General features: G+C 39.8%; 1 protein-coding gene across 3 annotated transcripts in view; it reads right to left on the bottom strand.

Annotated features, from left to right (window-relative positions):
* Positions 1-22,455, bottom strand: part of amot (angiomotin) — a 129,627-nt gene that overhangs the window by 29,988 nt on the left and 77,184 nt on the right. For all 3 annotated transcript variants that reach the window (XM_028815544.2, XM_028815546.2, XM_028815545.2), the window contains exons 2-5: positions 21,326-22,224; positions 15,760-16,189; positions 8,740-8,884; positions 2,342-2,434 (exon numbers count right to left, since the gene is read on the bottom strand). In XM_028815544.2, coding sequence (XP_028671377.1) covers positions 2,342-2,434; positions 8,740-8,884; positions 15,760-16,189; positions 21,326-22,224 — 1,567 coding nt within the window. The remainder of the gene's footprint in view (positions 1-2,341; positions 2,435-8,739; positions 8,885-15,759; positions 16,190-21,325; positions 22,225-22,455) is intronic.

Genomic DNA, 22,455 nt, shown 5'->3' with positions numbered 1-22,455 from the left:
CTTCCAATCAGCTGCTAAAGTCTGTGCAAATTGTCTAACACAGGGATTCGAAACTCAAACATATTTAAGAAAAGTGTTTTCCACTTGAAGCAGACAGTGCAGCCAGGTGAAAAGATGGATTGCAAAGCACAAGATTACAGCTTCAATTGTCACTCCTGAAGAACTGTGTCGCCCTAAGCATCTCTGATAACTGCACTGTATATATAAAAGCCTAGTACAAAAAGCACTAAACTCCTTCGCTGTTTGTATGTGTAACAAATATAATGCAATTTCATCAATTTGCTTTCTTTACCTTTATTTTCTGTTACAGTGTTACCTGGATCTAGAGCCTAATCTGCCATCAAAGCAGGCACTAAGTCTGGATGGGGTGCACTGCCACCTGATTCAGGACACAAAGGATGATTTTAAAGTGAACAGTTAGCTAACTTAAGGTCTTTGTAGTGTGAAAAAGAAAAAAAGAAAAAAAAGAAACTGGAGTACTCACAGTAAACCAGGTAAAAACAGGGATAGCAAGTAAAGTTGACCAAGCCCAGAAATGAATTCCTGACCAGTGACACAGCAGCATTACTAACCACTGCACTACCTTCATAATAACATCTTTAAAAGTTCTCGCCAGTGACTATTCTGATGACAGCCTACTGACTCAAGTACGATGTAAGATTCTTAAGAACATTACGCAGAGTGGAATAATAAGAAGTGCTGAAATGAAATCAAACATCCTGTTGAATATCACCTTCAAAACACAAAACAAATAGTGACATCAAGTTCATTGCGACTCATGAACATAAATATTTACTTTCAATATCATTTGTACAAAGCTTTGTTTTTGAAGATTTTTCTACCACTATGACTGTCTCACATACAATGCAAGATATCATAACTTTAACAACAAAAATGAACAGTATTTTAGAGGTACGTGTTTTTGAAAGTATCATGCGGTCATCCTGTCTGAGCATGTGATACTGTTGTGGAAGGCTTATTGTGAAATTGCGCAGCCATTTTTAAAATGAAGCCTGCAGTGGGTTTTTCTTGCCAGGGTGGTAGAAATAAGGTGGACTATGTGTACAAGAAAACTCAGTCATGTGGAAATGAGAGGTTTTAAACAGAATTTTTAGAAGGTCATTGTGAATCTTTGTTTCTTTTAATCCTTCAAGAGTGATCATCTATGATAATATTACGCTTGGAAAAATGAGAAAATATTTATGACAAAGTTGTTGAGTCGGGCACTTTGCTTGAATCTGAATGTTTAAAAAGGCAAAGGAAAACACTCACTACACTTAGAGTTAGGTAATGGAGCGTTTTCATAGGAATAAAAACCAGAATTGCCTGTTACCCACGAGGACCAGATTTTGAGAGGCTTCTCAGATTACAGATATTATGGCAGACATCCCGGTCTTGGAAATCCCCCTTGCAGAAGCAGAAGAGCCCTGAATTATGGAGTTCTTGTTGCTTCTTTCTAGATAACAATTTACAACCTTCAAATAAGGATACTCAGAGTATGTGAGTGAATGATTTATGATTGTCTGCTTTCAGAATTATGGGAAACAGGGGAGCATTTTTCCAGAATATACTGCTTATTACAGAAACAGAAAAGTACACAGTAGGTCCCAGGTAAATTCAACAGCTTCCTCACATTCATGCAGATTATACTGCCTTCTGCCTCTGAAACATACATTCATCTCAATTCAGGAAACGTCACAGCTTAACATTTTTATATTTCACCACCCTTCTGTGGTAATGCAGACACCACAATGACATCATCGTGTGAGAGTTACAGCGACATCACTTTTAGGCTTGCAGCGTTAAAGAAAACCTTAGCTATAGTAAACATACTTTTCATAATGTGTGGATTTTCTTCTCAAAATCAAGTCTGCAAGGATAGCCAACTGTTTATCAGGAGTGTTCATTTTAACAGGCAACAGAAACATTTGACCCATGTAAATATTGTAATATTATGAATGCTGGGAAGGAATACTGTACAGAGTAGGCTGTTGTGATACAGAATCAGAGCATTTATTGAAGGAAATATTACGAAATTTCTGTTATTTAAGAGGGTGACTGTGTCTTGAACAAAGGATCTTAAGCTCGAGCATGAATACACAAGGGAATTCTTTAATTAAACTTATCTGGTATAGACGACAAATATTGTCTGTAGCTTTGTATTGTGGCTAGCAAAAGCATTAACTTATATATGGTCTCTACTTCTTGCCATTTTCTTACACAAAACAGGCCCTTATTATTACCTTTCAAATACATGCATCTAATATCTACTCACATTAGGATCAAAAAATCTCATTTTATTAGGCAGCATTTTAATTTAAAAAGTGGCTAAAGTACTCACTCTGTGAGATGAGTTGTGAGATGGTCTTCCGGTTGTCTTCAGAGCCTTCATACTCTTTAGCTGCCAACTGTTTGTTAGCACTCTCCATTTGTTCTATGGTATTAAGAGAATAATAAAGTCAACTAAAAGCAATAAACTGCATTTGGTTGTAAACAGAAACAAGTAAAATGAGTCTGCCTAATATTGCAAAGTGGTAAGATCTTTTACTGCACAGTTTAACTAAGAAAGGCTTCTACTATTTTAAATGAAATATCTCATTGCATTTTTATACTAGTGACATGTATCACTACGCTACATCTGTTTAGTTTTTCTCATCTTCTATAGTTTTCTGTGTGGAGATGCAGTAGTATGTGGGGCTGCCTTCCTGCTTTTACAAGTGGAGTTCAAATTTCAAACCGGTCAATGTTTGTGGAGTTTCCACATTCTCACACTGCATTTGTAATTTCTCTCCTGTTGACAAACATTTCTACATTTCATGCTGGTTATGTTAACCGACAACTCTAAACTGGCCCTCTATGAGTGAGTATGAGAGTGTGCCCTATGTTGGGATGGCACCCCCTCCTTTGTACTTAATACTGCTGGGAGAGCTACTCATGCCCCTGAAAAGGGAGAATCAGAAGATGGATAGGTGGAACTACTGTAATACCATAAGCTATTGTACATTAGGGCATTCACAGTAAATGCCAGCATTTCCTAAAATTATATTGGCTTGCTCAGTTATGTAGCTTAAGAAATGGCCAGTATTGTACATTACAGGAGAATGGCTTTCACATTTCCTAATGAAGGTTTAAAAAAATTTAAGTCAGAAAATAGACAAAGGGTAAAATTATATAAACTGTGAGCCTCAACATTGTATCCACAAGGGCTCAGCACATGGATAGGAGTGACTAAAATCTCTGTTATCAGTAAGGCTAAAGGCAGCAGGTGAATAGGAACTGATAAGGCGTGTTTTGGGCAAAAGCTTTATGTTGAAGTTACACACAAAATATATTACTTAATTTGTTTTTCATAATGCCAAGATGTTCATCTTTTGGATTTAAGACTTCTTTCCAGTTACAGGATGATATAAATAAAGAAATATTTCTAAAGCCTCGTTGTTGAGAGCAGGCACGGTAATGAAGTTGATGAATTTACAAATTTGCAGCAGAGGGCAGCAGAAAACAACCAAATGGAAAGATTCATCTGTTCACAGAACAAAATACTTTGATATGTATGCATTTTGTGTTAATAGTAAACTAACAAAATGAAGTAATATGCCTTAAACAGTTGCATCACATATGTAAATATTAAGTGCTAAGGGACGCTAGTGCTAGGTTGGCACTAAAAAATGCAGAATTTTAACAGTTTTCCCAAAGTTTACTCTATTCTGTTTGTAAATAACTTAATTAACTTGGCAACCCTAAATATATTTTCATGGCACAGGCCATTCCAGATGTTACTAGTTGTTCTTCACAGGACTCCCATACACACATCTACACTCTCTTAATAGAGGGCCAGTTTAAAGTCACGAGTGTTAGATTGAATTCCCCCTTTGCAATGGAAAACCTGGAGAAAAACTCCCACAGGCATAAAGAGAACATGCATTCTCTACACAAGCAGTGGCTGGCTTGGAAATCGAACCCAGAACATCAAACTTGTGGTACAGCCGTGATGCAGATTAACTGTGCCACCTCCATAGTAAACATCTTTTACAAGTAAGTATTCTGGTCACAGCATACCTGCCATAGCATTATGGGGAAGTGAAATGGTTTAGGATATGGTTAGGGTTAATCAATCATCATGTTCAATATAATTAAAAACTAAAAATCAGTATCATTTAATAAATACTAACTAATTAATTGCATAAATGTAATGTATGTAAATGTATGATTAATCACATCTAACATTAAAACTATGTAAATTATAAAATCAATATATAAATCATGAATAAAAACACACAAAAGCAATTAAAGAAATTGATGGCATAGTTTAAACTTAAACAATGACCTTAAACCTGTACTTTTAACAAAATACTACTTGAGTAATTACAACCTGAATTTGAATGCCTTCCTAAAAGGCAAGTTGAAAATATGACAATAACAGAAAGAGGCCAATGTATTACAGTAATCCCTCGCTACTTCGCGGTTCATTTTTCACGGATTCACGACTTCACGGGTTTTTAAATACGAGTGATTGCCCACCTATCACGGAAGTTATGTTCCAGACCCATCAGCAACAGGAGAAAATCCGCGATATAGAAAGACCATATAAATAAACATTTTTATAGTTTAAGCCTTAAAATACCCATCCCACATGCTTTAAACACATGTAAACTTATAAAACACACTTTGTTAACACATATGATATGTGGATGTCGGGCTAAGGATATGAGTAACATCTCACTATTATAAAACATTTTAACTTCACGCAAGACAAGACAGTGAGACAGGAAAATTGGTGATGTACAGGCTTAAAATTATTGACACGCAGAGCGACAAGCAGCACAAAGCCAGCACAAAGTCCACTTCTCCTTAGCGTTCATTCAGCTCCCCACCCCCTTGACAATGCGAAGTGGCAGGAGCGTACTGCGCTTCCGGGGAGGGGTGGTTTGAGCGAAGGTGCGTTCAGCTCTCACACACCCACACACACACACACACACACACACACTCCTCCTTCCGAACGCGCAGAGCGACAAGCAGGCATTTTGGCAGAAGCAGCACAAAGTCCATTTCAGCTCAGCGTGAGTTCAGCTGCCCCCCTTCACAAAGCGAGTGCAGACACATCGACGTCTGATCGCTGCGTGCAGTGTGCAGTGTTTAAGAATGTAGAAAGTGTTTAAGAGCATAAGAAGTGTTTATAAGAGTGTGGGAAAGGTTAACAAGAGAGTGAGAAAGATTTATAAGAGTGTGGGAAGGGTTTATAAAGCCTTAAAATATGTATAAATAATAAAATAAATATAGGTCGCAACTTCGCGGATTTTCACCTATCGCAGGGGGCTCTGGAACGTAACCCCCGCGATAGGTGAGGGATTACTGTACTTCTCAATTTGGCATAGCATATGAGACACAGATGTGTCAAAGTAAAAAATGATCTCTTGCATATCTGATGGACAGAGGGCATACAAGTTGCCTCTGACCCTGGGTCACTGGAGTAAGGCAGAGAGAGGACCACATGTATGAACAGACAAAGGGACGAAGAAGTTGCAAAATGCGTCCAAAGTGCTCACTAAGTGCTTTGTCGGCGAACAGCAATCTCTGAGCTGCTGTTTTTTGCTGCCCCCTGTCCTGCTACTTTGGACAGTTTAGCATGTCTAAGGCCAGAGTTATACTTCACGCGAAGCGACGCATGCTGCAGCAGACGCTCCTGCTACGCAAGCGTTGAAATGTTTATACTTGCGCGCGTACTTTATGTAAATCTGGAGGAATCTGCCAGGTGGCAGTGCGAGATATTATCACGGTGAGAACATGTTCGGCTTCTCTGTGTTGTGAACTGCCTAGAACACCCATTAAATTCCGATGACACCTTACCGCAATATCTCTGAAAAGGATGTTTATTGATTAAACCCAGGGATGTGTCCATTCCAGCAAGCATTGGGCACGAGTGAGCCTCGGCTCATCGCAAGGTGAATACAAGCACACACATACACTAGCGTCATTTTAGCGGCACCAAATCCCTAAATCTGCATATCTTTGGAAGGAAACTGGAGCACACTGAGGAAATCCAGCAGGAAAACGTGTAAACTCCAGGCAGGGAATATCAGCGACATGACTCCCTGCAAGACAGCAGCGCTAACACTCCGCCACTGTGTCACCCCATGTGTGTAATTATTAACAGTATTCATTATTTAAACGAAATCACCGATTTATCTGTAAAATGTAATATACATACTTTAATGCTTTTCATCATGAAAGTGATATCAAGTATAAATCTAAGGATTCTAAATGTGCAGAGAGTTGGAATATCATACATTTAATGTGCTCAGTGTGGCGATCTATTGCTGGCGATTTGCTGCTGTCAGGAGCAGAGGAAGCCCTAGAAAAAAAGATAGCACAAGAAGACGGTATGTGAGAATTTTAAAACGTATCGTGTCATTATGATCAGGAATATGCGATGCTTGAATATAAAAGCACCACGAATACATTTGTATGTCGGCATTTTGCTTCACCACATCGAACCATTTATCAAATATTGAAGCGCGCACACTGATCTCGTAGGATCCGCAAAGTGGCTTTCTGTCACATGTAGATAGTAAACAGAGACTCTGACGTCACATTCCAACTTTTAGCACACTGCGCCCCCCCGACTTTTTGCTGGTACTGCAACTCGCGCACGCATCGCGTTAATTTCTGAGGACCTGCTCAGAGGACGCATCAAATGAACGCTCAGAACGCGTGGCGGCCATGATGCGGGCACGTACGCGTTCTGAGCGTGAAGTATAAATGAGCCCTAAGAGATTTAATGCTTTTTTGGTTGGTAGAATCGTGGTGTGCCTTGGAATGTTATGGGTTGCAAAAAGTGTGCCACCACAGAAGAAAGGTGGGAAAACACTGCTTTTACCTATACCTTTGCTCCTGGCATGCTAAAAAAGATCTCTGTAGCTGCAATCTCGTTTAAAAACTGACATTACTTGGAAGTCAGCACTGTAAGTTACCTGTTGGACCGGCAAGTTAAATACAGAGGTACTAGAGACTTCTTTTGATTTTAGTGCCAGTCAACGATAACTTACTTAGCACTTATGTGATATGACATTGATTTATTCTTTTTACAAAAACATGAAATGAAAAGAAGTAAAAAAAGAAATAAAAAAAGGGAGAGAGAGCGTAATTTTTACTTTTGCAACTTTTTGCTAGCATTGCCCCAGGACTGCAAAAAAACCCTCCTCCCCACTCCCCGTATCTATGTCAGTATGTATAAATGAAGAAAATGAACACCAGTGCTACGTATTGACATGTGGTGTATTGTTGGTACATACTTAAAAAAAAAAAATTACATGAAAATTCTGCCCTGACTAAAGCACTGCCTGAGGCGTTTGCCTCATGGCTGGCCCTGAATGCAACAATACTTTTAACTCATTAAACACACCACATTAATCACAAAAATGAGCTCAATAACTTTCAGTCTAATTTGTATAAAGTATGGTGGTTCAATGGACCTCTTTTATCATGCCTGACCCTGATATAGAACAACAAATAGCACATTCACTCTTTCCAACAAGAGTATTTTACAGTTATGAAATGAAATGAAATGACATCTAATCAATAACAACCTGTAAAAACATTTAATCATGTTTTAATCATTCTACTTTAATCATGTTTTTGCATCACAGCTCAAACATGTTTTGTAGATGTTTGAGGGAAAAAAATTAAAGCTCACATGACTTTAAAAAGTCCACTTTCACTGAAGGCTTTGTTTTTACATGTACTATAATCTTATTTAGTACTTCATACAGTGTTTTGTGGATTGTGCTAAATGTGAGAGTTGCTACCATATATTAAACTGGATTAGAAGTAGCAGCAACTCAGAGAAGCCTCCATTTAGTACCTATGTATCTAATCTAAATTGTTGTTTACATAATGGTATGAAGTTGGCAAGCAGTATAACAACACACCTATGGTAAGGCCAGCTTTCTCATTCCCTGAATGTTACTTAAACTATAGGCAAGTTATTTAACCTGTAGGCAGAATGAAGTGCACAATTCACATGAAATTCTTAAAAGAGTTACTACATTTAAAAATCAGATTCATGATCAAGTTGACTGTCTGAAAGTTCTTAATTGATTAAATTGGACTGAATGAGAACACAAAAGTATTATGACTAGACCTTTCAAACGGCAATGCACTAGTGTTGGATCAGTACTAAGACTTTGTCTTCAGTTTTTATAGCAGGTTCTCACTCCAGCCTACCCGGTGCACCACACATCAGTGTTTTTCCCTTTTGTGCCACATAATCACACACCTTTCTGTCTTTCTGCACTGCAGTTCTGTTTCCAATTCTTCAGCTTGTCGATGACCAGGTGGAAGTGTGTGGGGCTTGTCCCCTTCAAGTCTCCATAGTACTGAGTGAGTGTAATCACCAATACAGTCTTAAGCACGCCAAAGAGTGGGATTTGCCCTGAAGTAGACTCTAACAAGTTGTAGAGCAGATAAACAAAGAGCTAACCACGTCTTTGAAAACTACCATTTACTTTCAGTACTAAAAAAACCAAAATTATAGTATTGTACCATTTTAAAAATTGAGTTCTTCCCCAAATTCCCTGAAAACCGTGCAATGGTTCAATGCACCATCATAAATTATTAATACCATGGTTTGTTGATATCTTTGTTTTGATTCACAAAATGACATTTCAAGTATGTCTGTTGCAGTAAAAAACAATGAAGAATGAACAGTTAAAGGCACAGAGTAGCATGCTTGTCCTTTACCTCGGAGGTCCCGGTTGAAGTCATGTAGCCTCCGGATCTCTCCCTCCATCTTGTTGCGCATGGCCTTCTCAAGAGCTTCTCTTTTAGATGAAGACTTAGCCAAGTTTTCATAGGCCTCTGAGACGCGCTGTATTTCTGTCTCCAGCTGAGAGAAACATAATAATTAGGATTCAATTTTACTGTTATTCTTCAATATCTGATTTACAGCCCCTTGCCTGTGTACTTCACAGTCCCTAAGGAGTTGGTGGAATGTAGCATAATAAAAGTAGAAGGCTAAGTTCAGGACATCAAGAATGATAAAGGAAATGACCCTGCTGAAGCTATCTTTAATAGCTTCCATATTTTGGAATGGTCTTTCAAACTAAACTAAACTAAAAGAGACAGACTACAAAAATGAAACCTGCATCAATAAAAGTCCAACCCCAAGTCCATTTCAAAACAAAATGCCTGAAGCTGAAATGGTGAGGCATGAAACTCATCTAGTATCAACAAGGGTTGACTTTGGATGCAAAACAAAGAAAAGTAATTCAAGACTGGCTCCTAATACTCAAAAGTATCGAGAATTCCTAGCAGGGTAATGACAGCAGGTGTGATATAAATACTGCAAAAGGATAATAGATGGATAAAATGTAAATAAGAATTAAGAAAAAATTCTTACAAAGGTATAAGAGAGAGCTCCACAACTTTGTATTTTCCTTATACTGTGTCATAAATTATAATTTTAGGGACTAATCCTAACCATGCCCTAACCATAACCTCATCTGACAATACATTATATCTAAGGTTTTAAATTGGCCCAGTCATTGTGTGCATGAGTCTGTCATGTGATGGACTGAGACCACATCAATGGTTAGCTCTCCCGTTATACTTTTTGCTACCACACAAGGCTTCAGTTCTTCAGAACTCTTAACTTGAAAATCAGAACAAAATAAAAACATTGTAAAATGGGAAGCAGTTCAGAAAGTACTTATTGTTGTGTTAATCAGAATCAAAAAACTTTATTAATCCCAAAGGAAATTACTTATGTGACAACTGTACAGATGGACAAAAGCACAAGTAACATGAAGAGCAAATATAAAAAATAAGTCTATGAAGTAAAATAACAGAAACATCAAATTAAACTACAATAAATCCTCATTCACTATTCTATAAAGGTATGTGTTGAATTAAATATAGATATTATATATTTGAATCAAAATACCTAGTTTACTAAAACATCAATAGCACACTGAGCTGTATTTCACATAATAATATTGCACATAAGTATTGCACATTCAGAGAACCAAAAACGTTATTTACATGAGAAGCAACAGATGATTTATTACACATCTAAGTAGTTGAAATATATATATACAACTTATTGCATGGGAGTGACCAAAGACTTATAGAGTATGATGGCTGTGGGAATGAGGATTTTCTGTGATGTTCAGTGGCGCACTTATGCCAGTCAGTCTACTGCTAAAAATGCTCCTCTATCTAACCATAATACTATGAAGTGGGTGATTAGCATTTTCAATAACAGACTGAAGTTTAGACAATGTTCTCTGATCTGCCACAGTTTCCAAACTGTCCAGTTTCTCTCCTACCACTGAGCCAGGCTTCTGAATCAGTTTGTTAAGCCTCTCAATGTCTGCCACCTTAATGTTGAAACCTCTAAACCAAATCACATACAGTATATGCACCAATTTATTACAGTTAAAATTAAACCTCTGTCTGTGTCATTCTTACTGCGAAGTATGGGGCAATAAGTGTGATTGTATGAGAGTGTTTTTCAAAGTTTGAGATTTGTTAGAATTGAAGGCACACTTCAGTTGTGGGAACTCCTTCAGGAATGTAGGGAAAGCAATCCATGTGATTTCTTATTAAGGCTAGTTGAGAGAATGCCAAGAGCGTTCATAGCCATCTTTGAGACAAGATGATTTATTTTGAATTCAAAATGTAAAATAATTTTAATCAATTCTGGACTTTTTTAATTATCTGCATAATTGCATGCAATGTTTTCCATAGTTTTGTTATATTTACAATGTAAAAACTTCTACTGATGACTAGATGTGTCCAGACTTTTGACTGGTACAAGCAGATATTGACTAACTAATCTCCCCATTATTCAGTTTCTTTGCTAATGTGGCATCAGATTCAAAATTCCTAGGCCACTATAATTTCAAAATTCATGGGCCATTGCCCCCATCTACAGTGCACTGTTTTGGTTGCGCTAAATCTGTTTATGTGTTGGTGTGCTCTTGTAAATACAGGTAAGCACCATTTTTCTACTTTTACAGATATGCAACACTTAACGACCACGTATGGTTCAGAGCTGGTGGTTGTAAAGCACCTTTTTTTTTTTTTTTTTTATAAAGTGGACCTACATATCCTTCTGCACTTGTAAGTTTTAGAACAAATCCTTCAGCTGGTGCTTCACATCTACACTTAGAGGCTCACCACTCACTTTCACATTGTGCAATTTGAAATGCTTCTTTAATATGCCTGAACCATCCTAAGCTAGTAGTAGAGTGCACATCATATTTATTTGCAGCTTTTTTTCTTTTTTTAACATTTCAAACAGTCTTAGTACCTTTGCTGTGATTATAAAGGTGCTGAAGGGGATTTGACTGTGGGACTGGTATTTTATCTAGCTCATAAGCAACTTTTCTATATCTGATTTGGAACCTGAATCTCACCACTAACTTAATCTGTTTAAATGTTTGTTTGACATGATCTACACAGTGGCAACTCTGAGAAGTGGGTGGATGTGGTTTGAAGAAGTACACAGGTCTTATACAATGCAACACACCCACTAGAAGACATTGTTATCCAATAGCTGTCGTTACTCCCAAGTGAGATAATCCTACCATAATCACAATCTTAAACATAGTGCAAGTTTGTTGAAGATTCTAACTTTGCCAGAATATATATTAAAGGTCTTCACTTCAGAAGTGAAAATGTACAGGAATTAACTTACACAAGAAAACTGAACATTTACTGTACCTATAGTCTTACCTTTATTTTACCTGTGCCTGTACAGTACTGTGCATTCATTAAGGATACCTAATTAAGTTTTCAATTACCTTTCATTTAATGTTTCTTTTTATTGCAAGTATCAAACTTTTGTCAATTTGTCTGGTATTTTAAAGGTGGGATGAGGTGAATAGCTCATTTACTTGTACCTGTACATTACAGTAATTTATTGTGTTTTCATTTAATGTTTTTGTTAACTTTATTATCTAGCTTGTACTGATTTACATGCTATTTTCAAGGTATGATGAGGTATAAGCGCCTTGAGCATGAGAAAGGCGCTATATAAATAAATTATTTATTATTATGTAGCTCCCAATCACGCCCTTCCAGGTCTCATTGTCATTGGTCACGTGACCATTGAAGTCTCCCAGCAGTACGAGGGAGTCCCCAGAAGGTATGCCCTCTAGCACACCCTCCAGGGACTCCAAAAAGGGTGGGTACTCCACACTGCTGTTCGACTTTGTGGTCGTGTCGTCGGACTTGTGGCCACATGTCTTGGACACTCGGGTGAAGAGAGGGGTGGAGCTGTCAACTGATCACCACCTGGTGGTGAGTTGGCTTCGATGGTGGGGGAGGATGCCGGTCGGGCCTGGTAGGCCCAAACGTGTTGTGAGGGTCTGCTGAGAACGTCTGGCAGAGTCCCCTGTCAGAAGTAGCTTCAACTCTCACCTCCGGCAGAACTTCGACCACGTCCCGAGGGAGGTGGGGGACATTGAGTCTGAATGGGCCACGTTCTGTGCCTCTATCGTTGAGGCGGCTGACCAGAGCTGTGGCCGTAAGGTGGTTGGTGCCTGTCGTGGCAGCAATCTCCGAACCTGTTGGTGGACACCAGCGGTGAGGGATGTCGTCAAGTTGAAGAAGGAGTCCTACAGGGCCCTTTTGTCCTGTGGGACTCTGAAGGCAGCTAACAGGTACCGGCAGGCCAAGCGGAATGCGTCTTTGGTGGTTGCTGAGGCAAAAACTCGGGCGTGGGAGGAGTTTGGGGAGGCCATGGAGAACGACCTTCGGATGGCTCCGAGGGGATTCTGGTCCACCATCTGGCGTCTAAGGAGGGGGAAGCAGTGCAGTGTCAACACTGTACAGTATATGGTGGGGATGGTGCGCTACTGACCTCGACTCGGGATGTTGTGGGTCGGTGGGGGAGTACTTCGAAGACCTCCTCAATCCCACTAACATGCCTTCCAATGAGGAAGCAGAGCCTGGGGACTCGGAGGTGGGCTCCCCCATCTCTGGGACTGAGGTCACCGAGGTGGTCAAAAAAATTCCTTGGTGGCAGGGCCCCAGGGGTGGATGAGATATGCCCGGAGTTCCTCAAGGTTCTGGATGTTGTAGGACTGTCTTGGTTGACACGCCTCTGCAACATCGCATGGACATCGGGGACAGTGCCTCTGGATTGGCAGACCGGGGTGGTGGTCCCCCTCTAAGAACGGGGACCGGAGGGTGTGTTCCAACTACAGAGGAATCACACTCCTCAGCCTCCCTAGAAAAGTCTATTCGGGGGTCCTGGAGAGGAGGGTCTGTCAGATAGTCGAACCTCGGACTCAGAAGGAACAGTGTGGTTTTCGTCCAGGTCGCGAAACAGTGGACCAGTTCTACACCCTTAGCAGGGTCCTGGAGGGTGCATGGGAGTTTGCCCAACCAGTCTACATGTGTTTTGTGGACTTGGAAAGGGCGTTCGACCGTGTCCCTCGGGGAATCCTGTGGGGGGTGCTCCGGAAGTATGGGGTACCGGACACCTTGATAAGGGCTGTTCAGTCCTCCCTGTACAACCGGTGTCATAGCTTGGTCCACATTGCCGGCAGTAAGTCGAACCCGTTTCCAGTGAGAGTTGGACTCTGCCAGGGCTGCTCTTTGTCACCGATTCTGTTCATAACTTTTATGGACAGAATTTCTAGGCGCAGACAGGGCATTGAGGGGGTCCAGTTTGGTGGACTCAAGATTGGGTCACTGCTTTTTGCAGATGATGTTGTCATGTTTGCTTCATCAGGCCGTGATATTCAGCTCTCTCTGGAACGGTTCGCAGCTGAGTGTGAAGCGGCTGGGATGGGAATCAGCACCTACAAATCCGAGACTGTAGTCCTCAGCCGGAAAAGGGTGGAGTGCCCTCTCAGGGTTGAGGATAAGATCCTGCCCCAAGTGGAGGAGTTCAAGTATCTTGGGGTCTTGTTCACGAGTGAGGAAAGAATGGAGCGAGATCAACAGGCGGATCGGAGCAGCATCCACAGTGATGCGGGCTCTGCATCGGTTTGTCGTGGTGAAAAAGGAGCTGAGCCGTAAGGCAAAGCTCTCAATTTACCAGTCGATCTACCCTCACCTATGGTCATGAGCTATGGGTAGTGACCGAAAGAACGAGATCGCGAATACAAGCGGCTGAAATGAATTTCCTCCGCAGGGTGTCTGGGCTCACCCTTAAAGATAGGGTGAGAAGCTCAGTCATCCGGGAGGGGCTCAGAGTAGAGCCGCTGCTCCTCCGCATTGAGAGGAGTCAGATGAGGTGGCTCAGGCATCTGATCAGGATGCCTCCTGGACGCCTCCCTGGTGAGGTGTTCCGGGCATGTCTAACTGGGAGGAGGCCCCGGGGAAGACCCAGGACACGCTGGAGGGACTATGTCTCCCGGCTGACCTGGGAACGCCTCGGGATTCCCCCGGAAGAGCTAGAAGAAGTGGCCGGGGAGAGGGAAGTCTGGGCATCTCTGCTCAAGCTGCTGCCCCCGTGACCCGATCGCAGATAAGCAGAAGAGGATGGATGGATGATTATGTAGCTGCTATTTAGAGAAGATCCTTCTGTAATCTGGCATTTTTACTAATCTAGCACTCCTCAGGTCTCAAAGGTGCCAGAATAGTGAAAGTCTGCCTATACTATTCCTATTTAATATTGCAATACATTGATCAATGTGGCACAGTGGTAGCGCTGCTGCCTCGCAGTTAGGAGACCTGGGTTCACTTCCCGGGTCCTCCCTGCGTGGAGTTTGCATGTTCTCCCTGTGTCTGCGTGGGTTTCCTCTGGGTGCTCCGGTTTCCTCCCACAGTTCAAAGACAAGCAGGTTAGGTGCACTGGTGATTCTAAATTGTTCCTAGTGTGTCATTGGTGTGTGTGTGTCATGCGATGGGCTGGCGCCCTGCCCAGGATTTGTTCCCTGCCTTGCACCCTGTGTTGGCTGGGAGTGGCTCCAGCAGACCCCCGTGACCCTGAGTTAGGATATAGCAGGTTGGATAATGAATGGATGGATGATCAATCGATGCAGATTCAGTAAATTATCAAGTATTCAAGGAGCTAAATATGTATTTACTAGAAGTACATATTTTATACTAGAAAGCTGATGTGTAACTATATTATGCAAAGATACTATGCTAAAGCATATACACACATACATATATATTGTATATGCACACATACTGTATATACATATACATATATATTTTTTGGTTTTACCGAGCATGTGTGTTATATATAAGGATCCACATTAAACTGGACTATGTTATCAATCAGCTCTCTGAACTGAGTAGGGAAAGAAGGTTCTGTTTGGAGTTTCTTTGAATTTATTTTTGGAAAGCATATTACTTGAATGATTTTATTTCAGACTGAGATGTGTTTAACAGTTTGTGTTTTTTTCTCTTAGGAAAAGAAAAAAACAATTCTACAATAAAAAAGAAAAAAAAAAGAAAGCAATTCTTCCATTTTTTTTTTTTTTTTTACTGATATCATAACCTTATTCTGATTTCGCACTGTGCTCACAATGACTTTCTTTATAAAATGATGTTTCTGCCTGCACTATAAAATATCTCAGAGTTCAAAGGCATAATTATAAATATTTTCATGCCAACTTTTCTGCCTTATTTCCATCTCCTTCATTTTACATTTAGCATAAATTAGAAAGGAGTAGCAGGAGGACATATTTGTACAATTATCCCATTTTTCCTGTTTATTTGTAATTAATAAAATAAAGAAATTAGAGCTATATTTTAAAATTAAATGCATAATAGTAAGTTTAAACTAAAACTCACTTTCTGGAGCTTGGAAACCTTCTCACAGTATGTATCCAGTTCTTGCTTGAGAGTCCTATTCTCTTCTGACAAGATTTCTACCATCTGCTGGGCTCTGGCCACAACAGAATAAGGGTCTCCTTGGAAGGATTGGCTGACTGGAAAATGCTGCTGTATACGAGGAGGCCCTCCATAAAAATCATGCATCTGTTGTCCACGTGATGGAGGATTCATCATGTAAGGTTCCCCCAGGTGCAGTGGGTGTGAGCCATGTCCTTGTGGGGTACGAAGGCCCATGGGATAGTGATCTACTAAAGGCTGGGGCTGCCCAAGATGAAAATTTACTGTAGGGGACTGAGTGAGAGACAAAGACCCCATCGATGTCATAGATGATGTAGGGCTGTGGTGGTGAAGAGGACGCTGCTGGTACCCCACATTCTCTGGATTTTGTCTGTAAAAACAAACCATGGCTGATTATTTTTTTTCATTCAAAGGTTTCACAATCCTAGAATTAGGCATACAAGAATATGTTAAGGCACTTTGTTAACACACACATCTGTAACACAAATGCCCTCATTTCTGCAAATAAATCTGAATGTTTAATGTTACGACTTAGTCTTTAACTAAAAAGACTTCAGTGCATGTTTTTCTTTTCTTAAACATTTAGCAGTTGTGCACTGTCATCAGGGCAGCTACAGAGGAACACACATAGCCTCTTTAGTTAAACATTTTTCCACAACAGATTTTGGTAAGTTGTCAATAGAAAGCAATCACTTAAGTGTGAAAGGCTCCATTTTAAATGTGCTTCCAAATAACACAAAGTTACTCAGCAACACGAGAGCAAGTCCTTGAGTTGTGTGTCATAGAAATGTATTATTTTTATATATATATATATATATATATATTATATATATATAATATATATAATATATATATATATATATATATATATATATACACAGTACTGTGCAAAACTTTTAGGCAGGTATGAAAAAATGCTGTAAACAAAGAATGCTTTCAGAAATATAAATAATGATTGTTTATTGTTATCAATTTACATAATGCAAAGTGAGCGAACACAAGAAAAATCTATATCAAATCAATATTTGGTGTTACTACCTTTTGCCTTCAAACCAGCATCAATTCTTATAGGTACACTTGCACAAAGTCAGGGATTTTGTAGGATTATAGTCAGGTGTATGATCAACCAATTCTACCAAACAGGTGCTAATGATCATCAATGTCACACGTAGGTTGAAACACAGTCATTAACTGAAACAGAAACAGCTGTGTAGGAGGCTTAAAACTGGGTGAGGAACAGCCACACTCTGCTACCAAGGTGAGGTTGTGGAAGACAGTTTCATGTCATGGCAAGATTGAGCACAGCCACAAGACACAAGGTAGTTATACTGCATCAGCAAGGTCTCTCCCAGACAAAGATTTCAAAGCAGACTTGGGTTTCAAGATGTACTGTTCAAGTTCTTTTGAAGAAGCACAAAGAAACGGGCAACGTTGAGGATCGCAGACACAGTGGTCGGCCAAGGAAACTTAGTGCAGCAGATGAAAGACACATCAAGCTTATTACCCTTCGAAATCGGAAGATGTCCAGCGGTGCCATCAGCTCAGAACTGGCAGAAACCAGTGGGACCCAGGTACACCCATCTACTGTCCGGAGAAGTCTTCATCGAAGAGTTGCAGCCAAAAAGCCATACCTCTGACGTGGAAACAAGGCCAAGCGACTCAAGTATGCACGAAAACATAGGAACTGGGGTGCAGAAAAATGGCAGCAGGTGCTCTGGACTGATGAGTCAAAATTTGAAATATTTGACTGTAGCAGAAGGCAGTTTGTTCATCGAAGGTCTGGAACGCGGTACAATAATGAGTGTCTGCAGGCAACAGTGAAGCATGGTGGAGGTTCCTTGAACGTTTGGGGCTGCATTTCTGCAAATGGAGTTGGAGATTTGGTCAGGTTTAATGGTGTTCTCAATGCTGAGAAATACAGGCAGATACTTATCCATCATGCAATACCATCAGGGAGGCGTATGATTGGCCCCAAATTTATTCTGCAGCAGGACAATGACCCCAAACATACAGCCAAAGTCATTAAGAACTATCTTCAGCGTAAAGAAGAACAAAAAGTCCTGGAAGTGATGGTATGGACCCCACAGAGCCCTGATCTCAACATCATCGAGTGTGTCTGGGATTACATGAAGACACAAGGATGTGAGGAAGCCTACATCCACAGAAGATCTGTGGTTAGTTCTCCAAGATGTTTGGAACAACCTACCAGCCGAGTTCCTTCAAAAACTGTGTGCAAGTGTACCTAGAAGAATTGATGCTGTTATGAAGGCAAAGGGTGGTCACACCAAATATTGATTTGATTTAGATTTCTCTTTTGTTCATTCACTGCATTTTGTTGATTGATGAAAATAAATGATTAACAATTCCATTTTTGAAAGCATTCTTTGTTTACAGCATTTTTTCACACCCGCCTAAAACTTTTGCACAGTACTGTATTATTTATATATATATATATATATATATATATATATATATATATATATATATATATATATATAAAAAAACATTTATATATATATAAAAAACATTTATTTATATATATATATATATATATATATATATATATATATACACACACACACACACACACACATTTGTTTTTATTAACCATAATAACATACTCGCATATTACATTATTTGTGTTAAATGACTGTAAAAACAAACTGAATTAGTGTTTACTTTAGAAAATAAACAAGAAGTCTGTTTCTAAACTTGCATATTTCATTTCAGCAGCACAGTGATCTAAAGTCTGTTTCTAAAACTGACGGAACTCTTAATGTAAAAAATCATAAAGTGCTTTGTGAACCACATTAAAAACATATTCAAATCTATCTTTTATACTGTATAGTTCACTGAAGCATACTGCTTATACATAATGGCAGAACATCACAATATTTAAACTCAAACTACTGGCACGTTAAGGACTTGCTTAGCATAGACAGCAATATATCGATAGAATCTGAGCACCACACAATATGCCACTATCTTCAAAATACCCTCTAATATAAAATAAACAAAAATCCACTAAAATTTCTTGGACTGAAAAACTGAGGCTTGCATCAGGAATAAAAAAAACAATTTTTCAACATGTACATAAGTTATTTTATTACTTAAGATAAAATGTTAAAATAAAATAACTATACATTGGAGTATGAATAAGGGGAAAAAATCTATAATGGTTCAAGGCTAGCAGAGTTAGAGACCACGTTAAAGTGGGGTAAATATGTGCAGTAAAGACAGCAACCAGAGAGAAACAGCACAAGAAAGGGCCAAAGCTCTAACCCAGGGGTCCTCAATCACAGTCCTGGAGGCCGTAGTGGCTGTAGGGTTTTTTTTCTAACCTGGTTGCTTAATTAGAAAGCAATTCTTGCCAATAATTTAATTTCATGGCTTGTCAGTGCTTTAACTCTGCTATGTTAGGTCATTCTCATACCCTAGATTTTCTTCTCCTTTCTAAGGATATCATCCAAATGATTTGAAGGCTAAAACAGATGAGTAATTCTCAGTCCTTCACTTTTTTCTCTTTACTTTCCTTCCAAGTATTTAATTAAACCCAATAGTGCATGATAAATACACACAATTGTAAATGGTAACAAGCTAAATGGAGAAATGCTGGTCTCTTTTGTGATTTGCGTGTTATTGCTAATTAGGAGCAATTAAAAATCAAGAATACAGCTGTTTAAAACTAAAATAAGCAGTAAGCAGTGAAAATCTTAATGAGCGAGACAACTAAAGTGAAGCAGAAGTGTTACTTGAGCAATAAGTGCTCCTTATTAAGCAATTGGGTTGGAACAAAAACCTGCAGCCACTGAGGCACTCCAGGACTGTGATTGAGGACCCCTGCTCTAACCCATCAAGGGGCACCGTGCCTACAAATTTTAATTACAATGCTAAAATATGATTTTTAATGAACATTTTCCCCTGAGCTCTGCGTCAGGGTTCTCAATGAACACAGTTGAATTTTCTTTCCTTTTCTGCGTAAATCTAAGTAAGTTTTGTTCTTTGACAGTGTATTCTGTCTCCCAGCTATGGTCTGTCTGCATACATTTTACAATGGAATGGTCTCAGTTCCAGTAATAGATAAGGATGCAAATAATGAACACTACCCATTCATTACCTCCGACAGCTAAATGCAGTTTAGAATAAATAATTATAGTCTGAATGCACTCTAGTCGGTTTTCCTAACATTCATGTATCATTTTGATTATGTTTTACACCCTAAGTTTATTCTGAAGAATAAGAAGAGTAAGCAAAATGTTAATTTAAAAACAGAACGTTCACTTTGATTTAGAAACTGGTTAGAATGAAAACTTGTTGCCTGCACAGTTATGGACTTAATCATATCACTCCGGCTACAGAATTTCCATTAGTTCAGATACAGAATATTTTGGGGGTCAGACCTTTTTTTTTGGAAACCAATACTAACTATCTTCTTCAGATATATTTTTTGTGATATCCATAATGATTTGAAAGGCATCTCATTTTGAATAATTTTTATTGGCCGCCTGAATTTACAGTTGTGCTACCATAAGCAACTGATCCAACCAAACACTAAAACAATAACATCATTTCTTCCCTTCACCTCACATGCTTACATTTCAAGCATGTACCTAATGACAATGTTCAATTAATACCTAATTAAATTTTTTTTTCCTGAAGTTGCTTCAAAATATATAGTGTAGGAGGAGAACGGGGGTGTCCTGGCTGGGAAGGAGGATGGTTTCTTACCTAAATAAGAGGACAGAGTTGAGTGACAGATGGAGTGGCCATTGGGATGGAAAAATAACTGTGTCCAACTGGCATGATATAATAGTTGCACCAGCACAATCCAACAGTCGGGAGCTGTTTCATCCCCCACACACCTCATATAGCAACCCAGTCATGACACCCTCAGGGGTGCTTGGGAGTTGGGAGTCCAGAAGTCTGGGATCCTGGGTGTTGATAAAGGGCGCAGTCGCAGGAGGACCTCTCTACTTACTTTATGACCAGGAAGTGCTTCCAGGAAGACATGGAGTGGCACTGGAACCATTCCCAGGCCTTGCTTGAAAGGGAGCCTGCAGCCTCACATCAGTGAGTCAGAGACAGGAGGCAGTGGGCAACACTTAGAGGAGGATAGAGGATTTGTATTGCTTTGTGGCTGATTACTGGAGAGAGGATTGTGGAGAAGTGCCTGAAGAGAATAAACAGCCTTTATTTTATTCTAATAATGTGTGATGGTTTTCAGTGTCTGTGGTTTGAGGCTCTCTGGAGACCCCTTGTGGTCACAATAGTTATGTGGACATGATAATTACGGCAAGTCTTTCTTTTCCAAGATACATTAAGAATGGTCAACATTAAAACGGTAATAATGCATTTATGGTTGTAAGTGAACACAAATCGGCAGAAAACAATTTAAAAGATAGAGGACCAAGGGTGCATTTTTCAATAAAATATATTTAAATATAAGTCTGAAATAAAAGGAAATTAGTTCATTAATGAAATGAAGGCATAAAGGAAACCTACAAACCTGACAGCACCATACTCTGGTGGTGGCTGGTACCTCATAACAGGCACTTCAGTCCTCATCTGCTGGCTCATGCGATGTTCTGTGTAGTAGGAACCATGTTCTTGTGGTTTGGAGGGCATAGGTAATGTTGAAATGTTCTTATATGGGTAATCTGGAGGTGGCCCCCGGTGTTCCAAGCTTTTTAATGAATGTTGCCCTCCTTGTTTGAAAAAATCTGACCCAGAAACTGCATTCTTATACAGCTCAGAAGTAGGTGGGGCTTGAGTAGACAGAGGGGTACTGGTCACTGGTGGATGAGCTTTGACACCACTAGTTGCTAATGAAAGCTGCATTAAGCGCTCACTAAGAGAACGCACGTGACCCTGCTTCAAGTCCTTCAGCCCTTCATCTTGGTGCACCTTTCCAGGGTTCACCCTTTGAACAGTAGGCCTGCCTTCTGTTCTCATCTTCTGACTTGTAACCCCAGTCACGTAAAAAGCAGCACCAACAGTGGGAGAGATTTGCTGTTGTCCCTGAAAGTACTGTGATTGTACTTTGGCCTCCTCATAAGTAGGCAATTCTTCATTAGTTGGCCCCTGAGCACCTCCGCTTGGACGTGATGGTACCTGCTTCTCCATCACAGTGTTATCAACTTGAAGCTCCTGGCCCTGGGGCTCCTGCCGTGCCAAGTTGGGGACCATCTGGTGGTCCTCACTGGCACTCGTGTAAAATAGTCCACTCACTTGACTCTGCTGCTGAAGGGCCAGAAAGCTCCTGTTATCACTGGAATTAGCATAGCGGCGCTGCTCCTGTAGGAGTCGCTGTAAGACAGTGTTGTTAGATGGTTCCTCAGCGTTCCTCATGTCAAACTCCTTAAAGTTGTGTCCTTCATGGAAGGAAGAGCTCCTACCACACGTGCCCTAAAATATAAGCAGAAACAATAAATAGACATAGAAATTGTTACACAAAAGTGGATAAAACCTCCATTAATATTTGTCCTATAAGAGCAATGCCAAAGTACTTATTTCTGTGAGGATTGTTGATAACCTCAAGTACAACTGTAAGAATACACAAAAATCCATTAAGGTTACAAGATGTAGCTTACATTAATTACAATTGTATTATTATTAAAACATAAAAACATCATCCTT

Source organism: Erpetoichthys calabaricus, chromosome 12, assembly GCF_900747795.2.
Source record: "Erpetoichthys calabaricus chromosome 12, fErpCal1.3, whole genome shotgun sequence".
NCBI classification, from domain to species: Eukaryota; Metazoa; Chordata; class Cladistia; order Polypteriformes; family Polypteridae; genus Erpetoichthys; species Erpetoichthys calabaricus.
The sequence above is the reverse complement of the archived record's forward strand: the minus strand, read 5'-3'. Positions and strand labels throughout refer to the sequence as shown.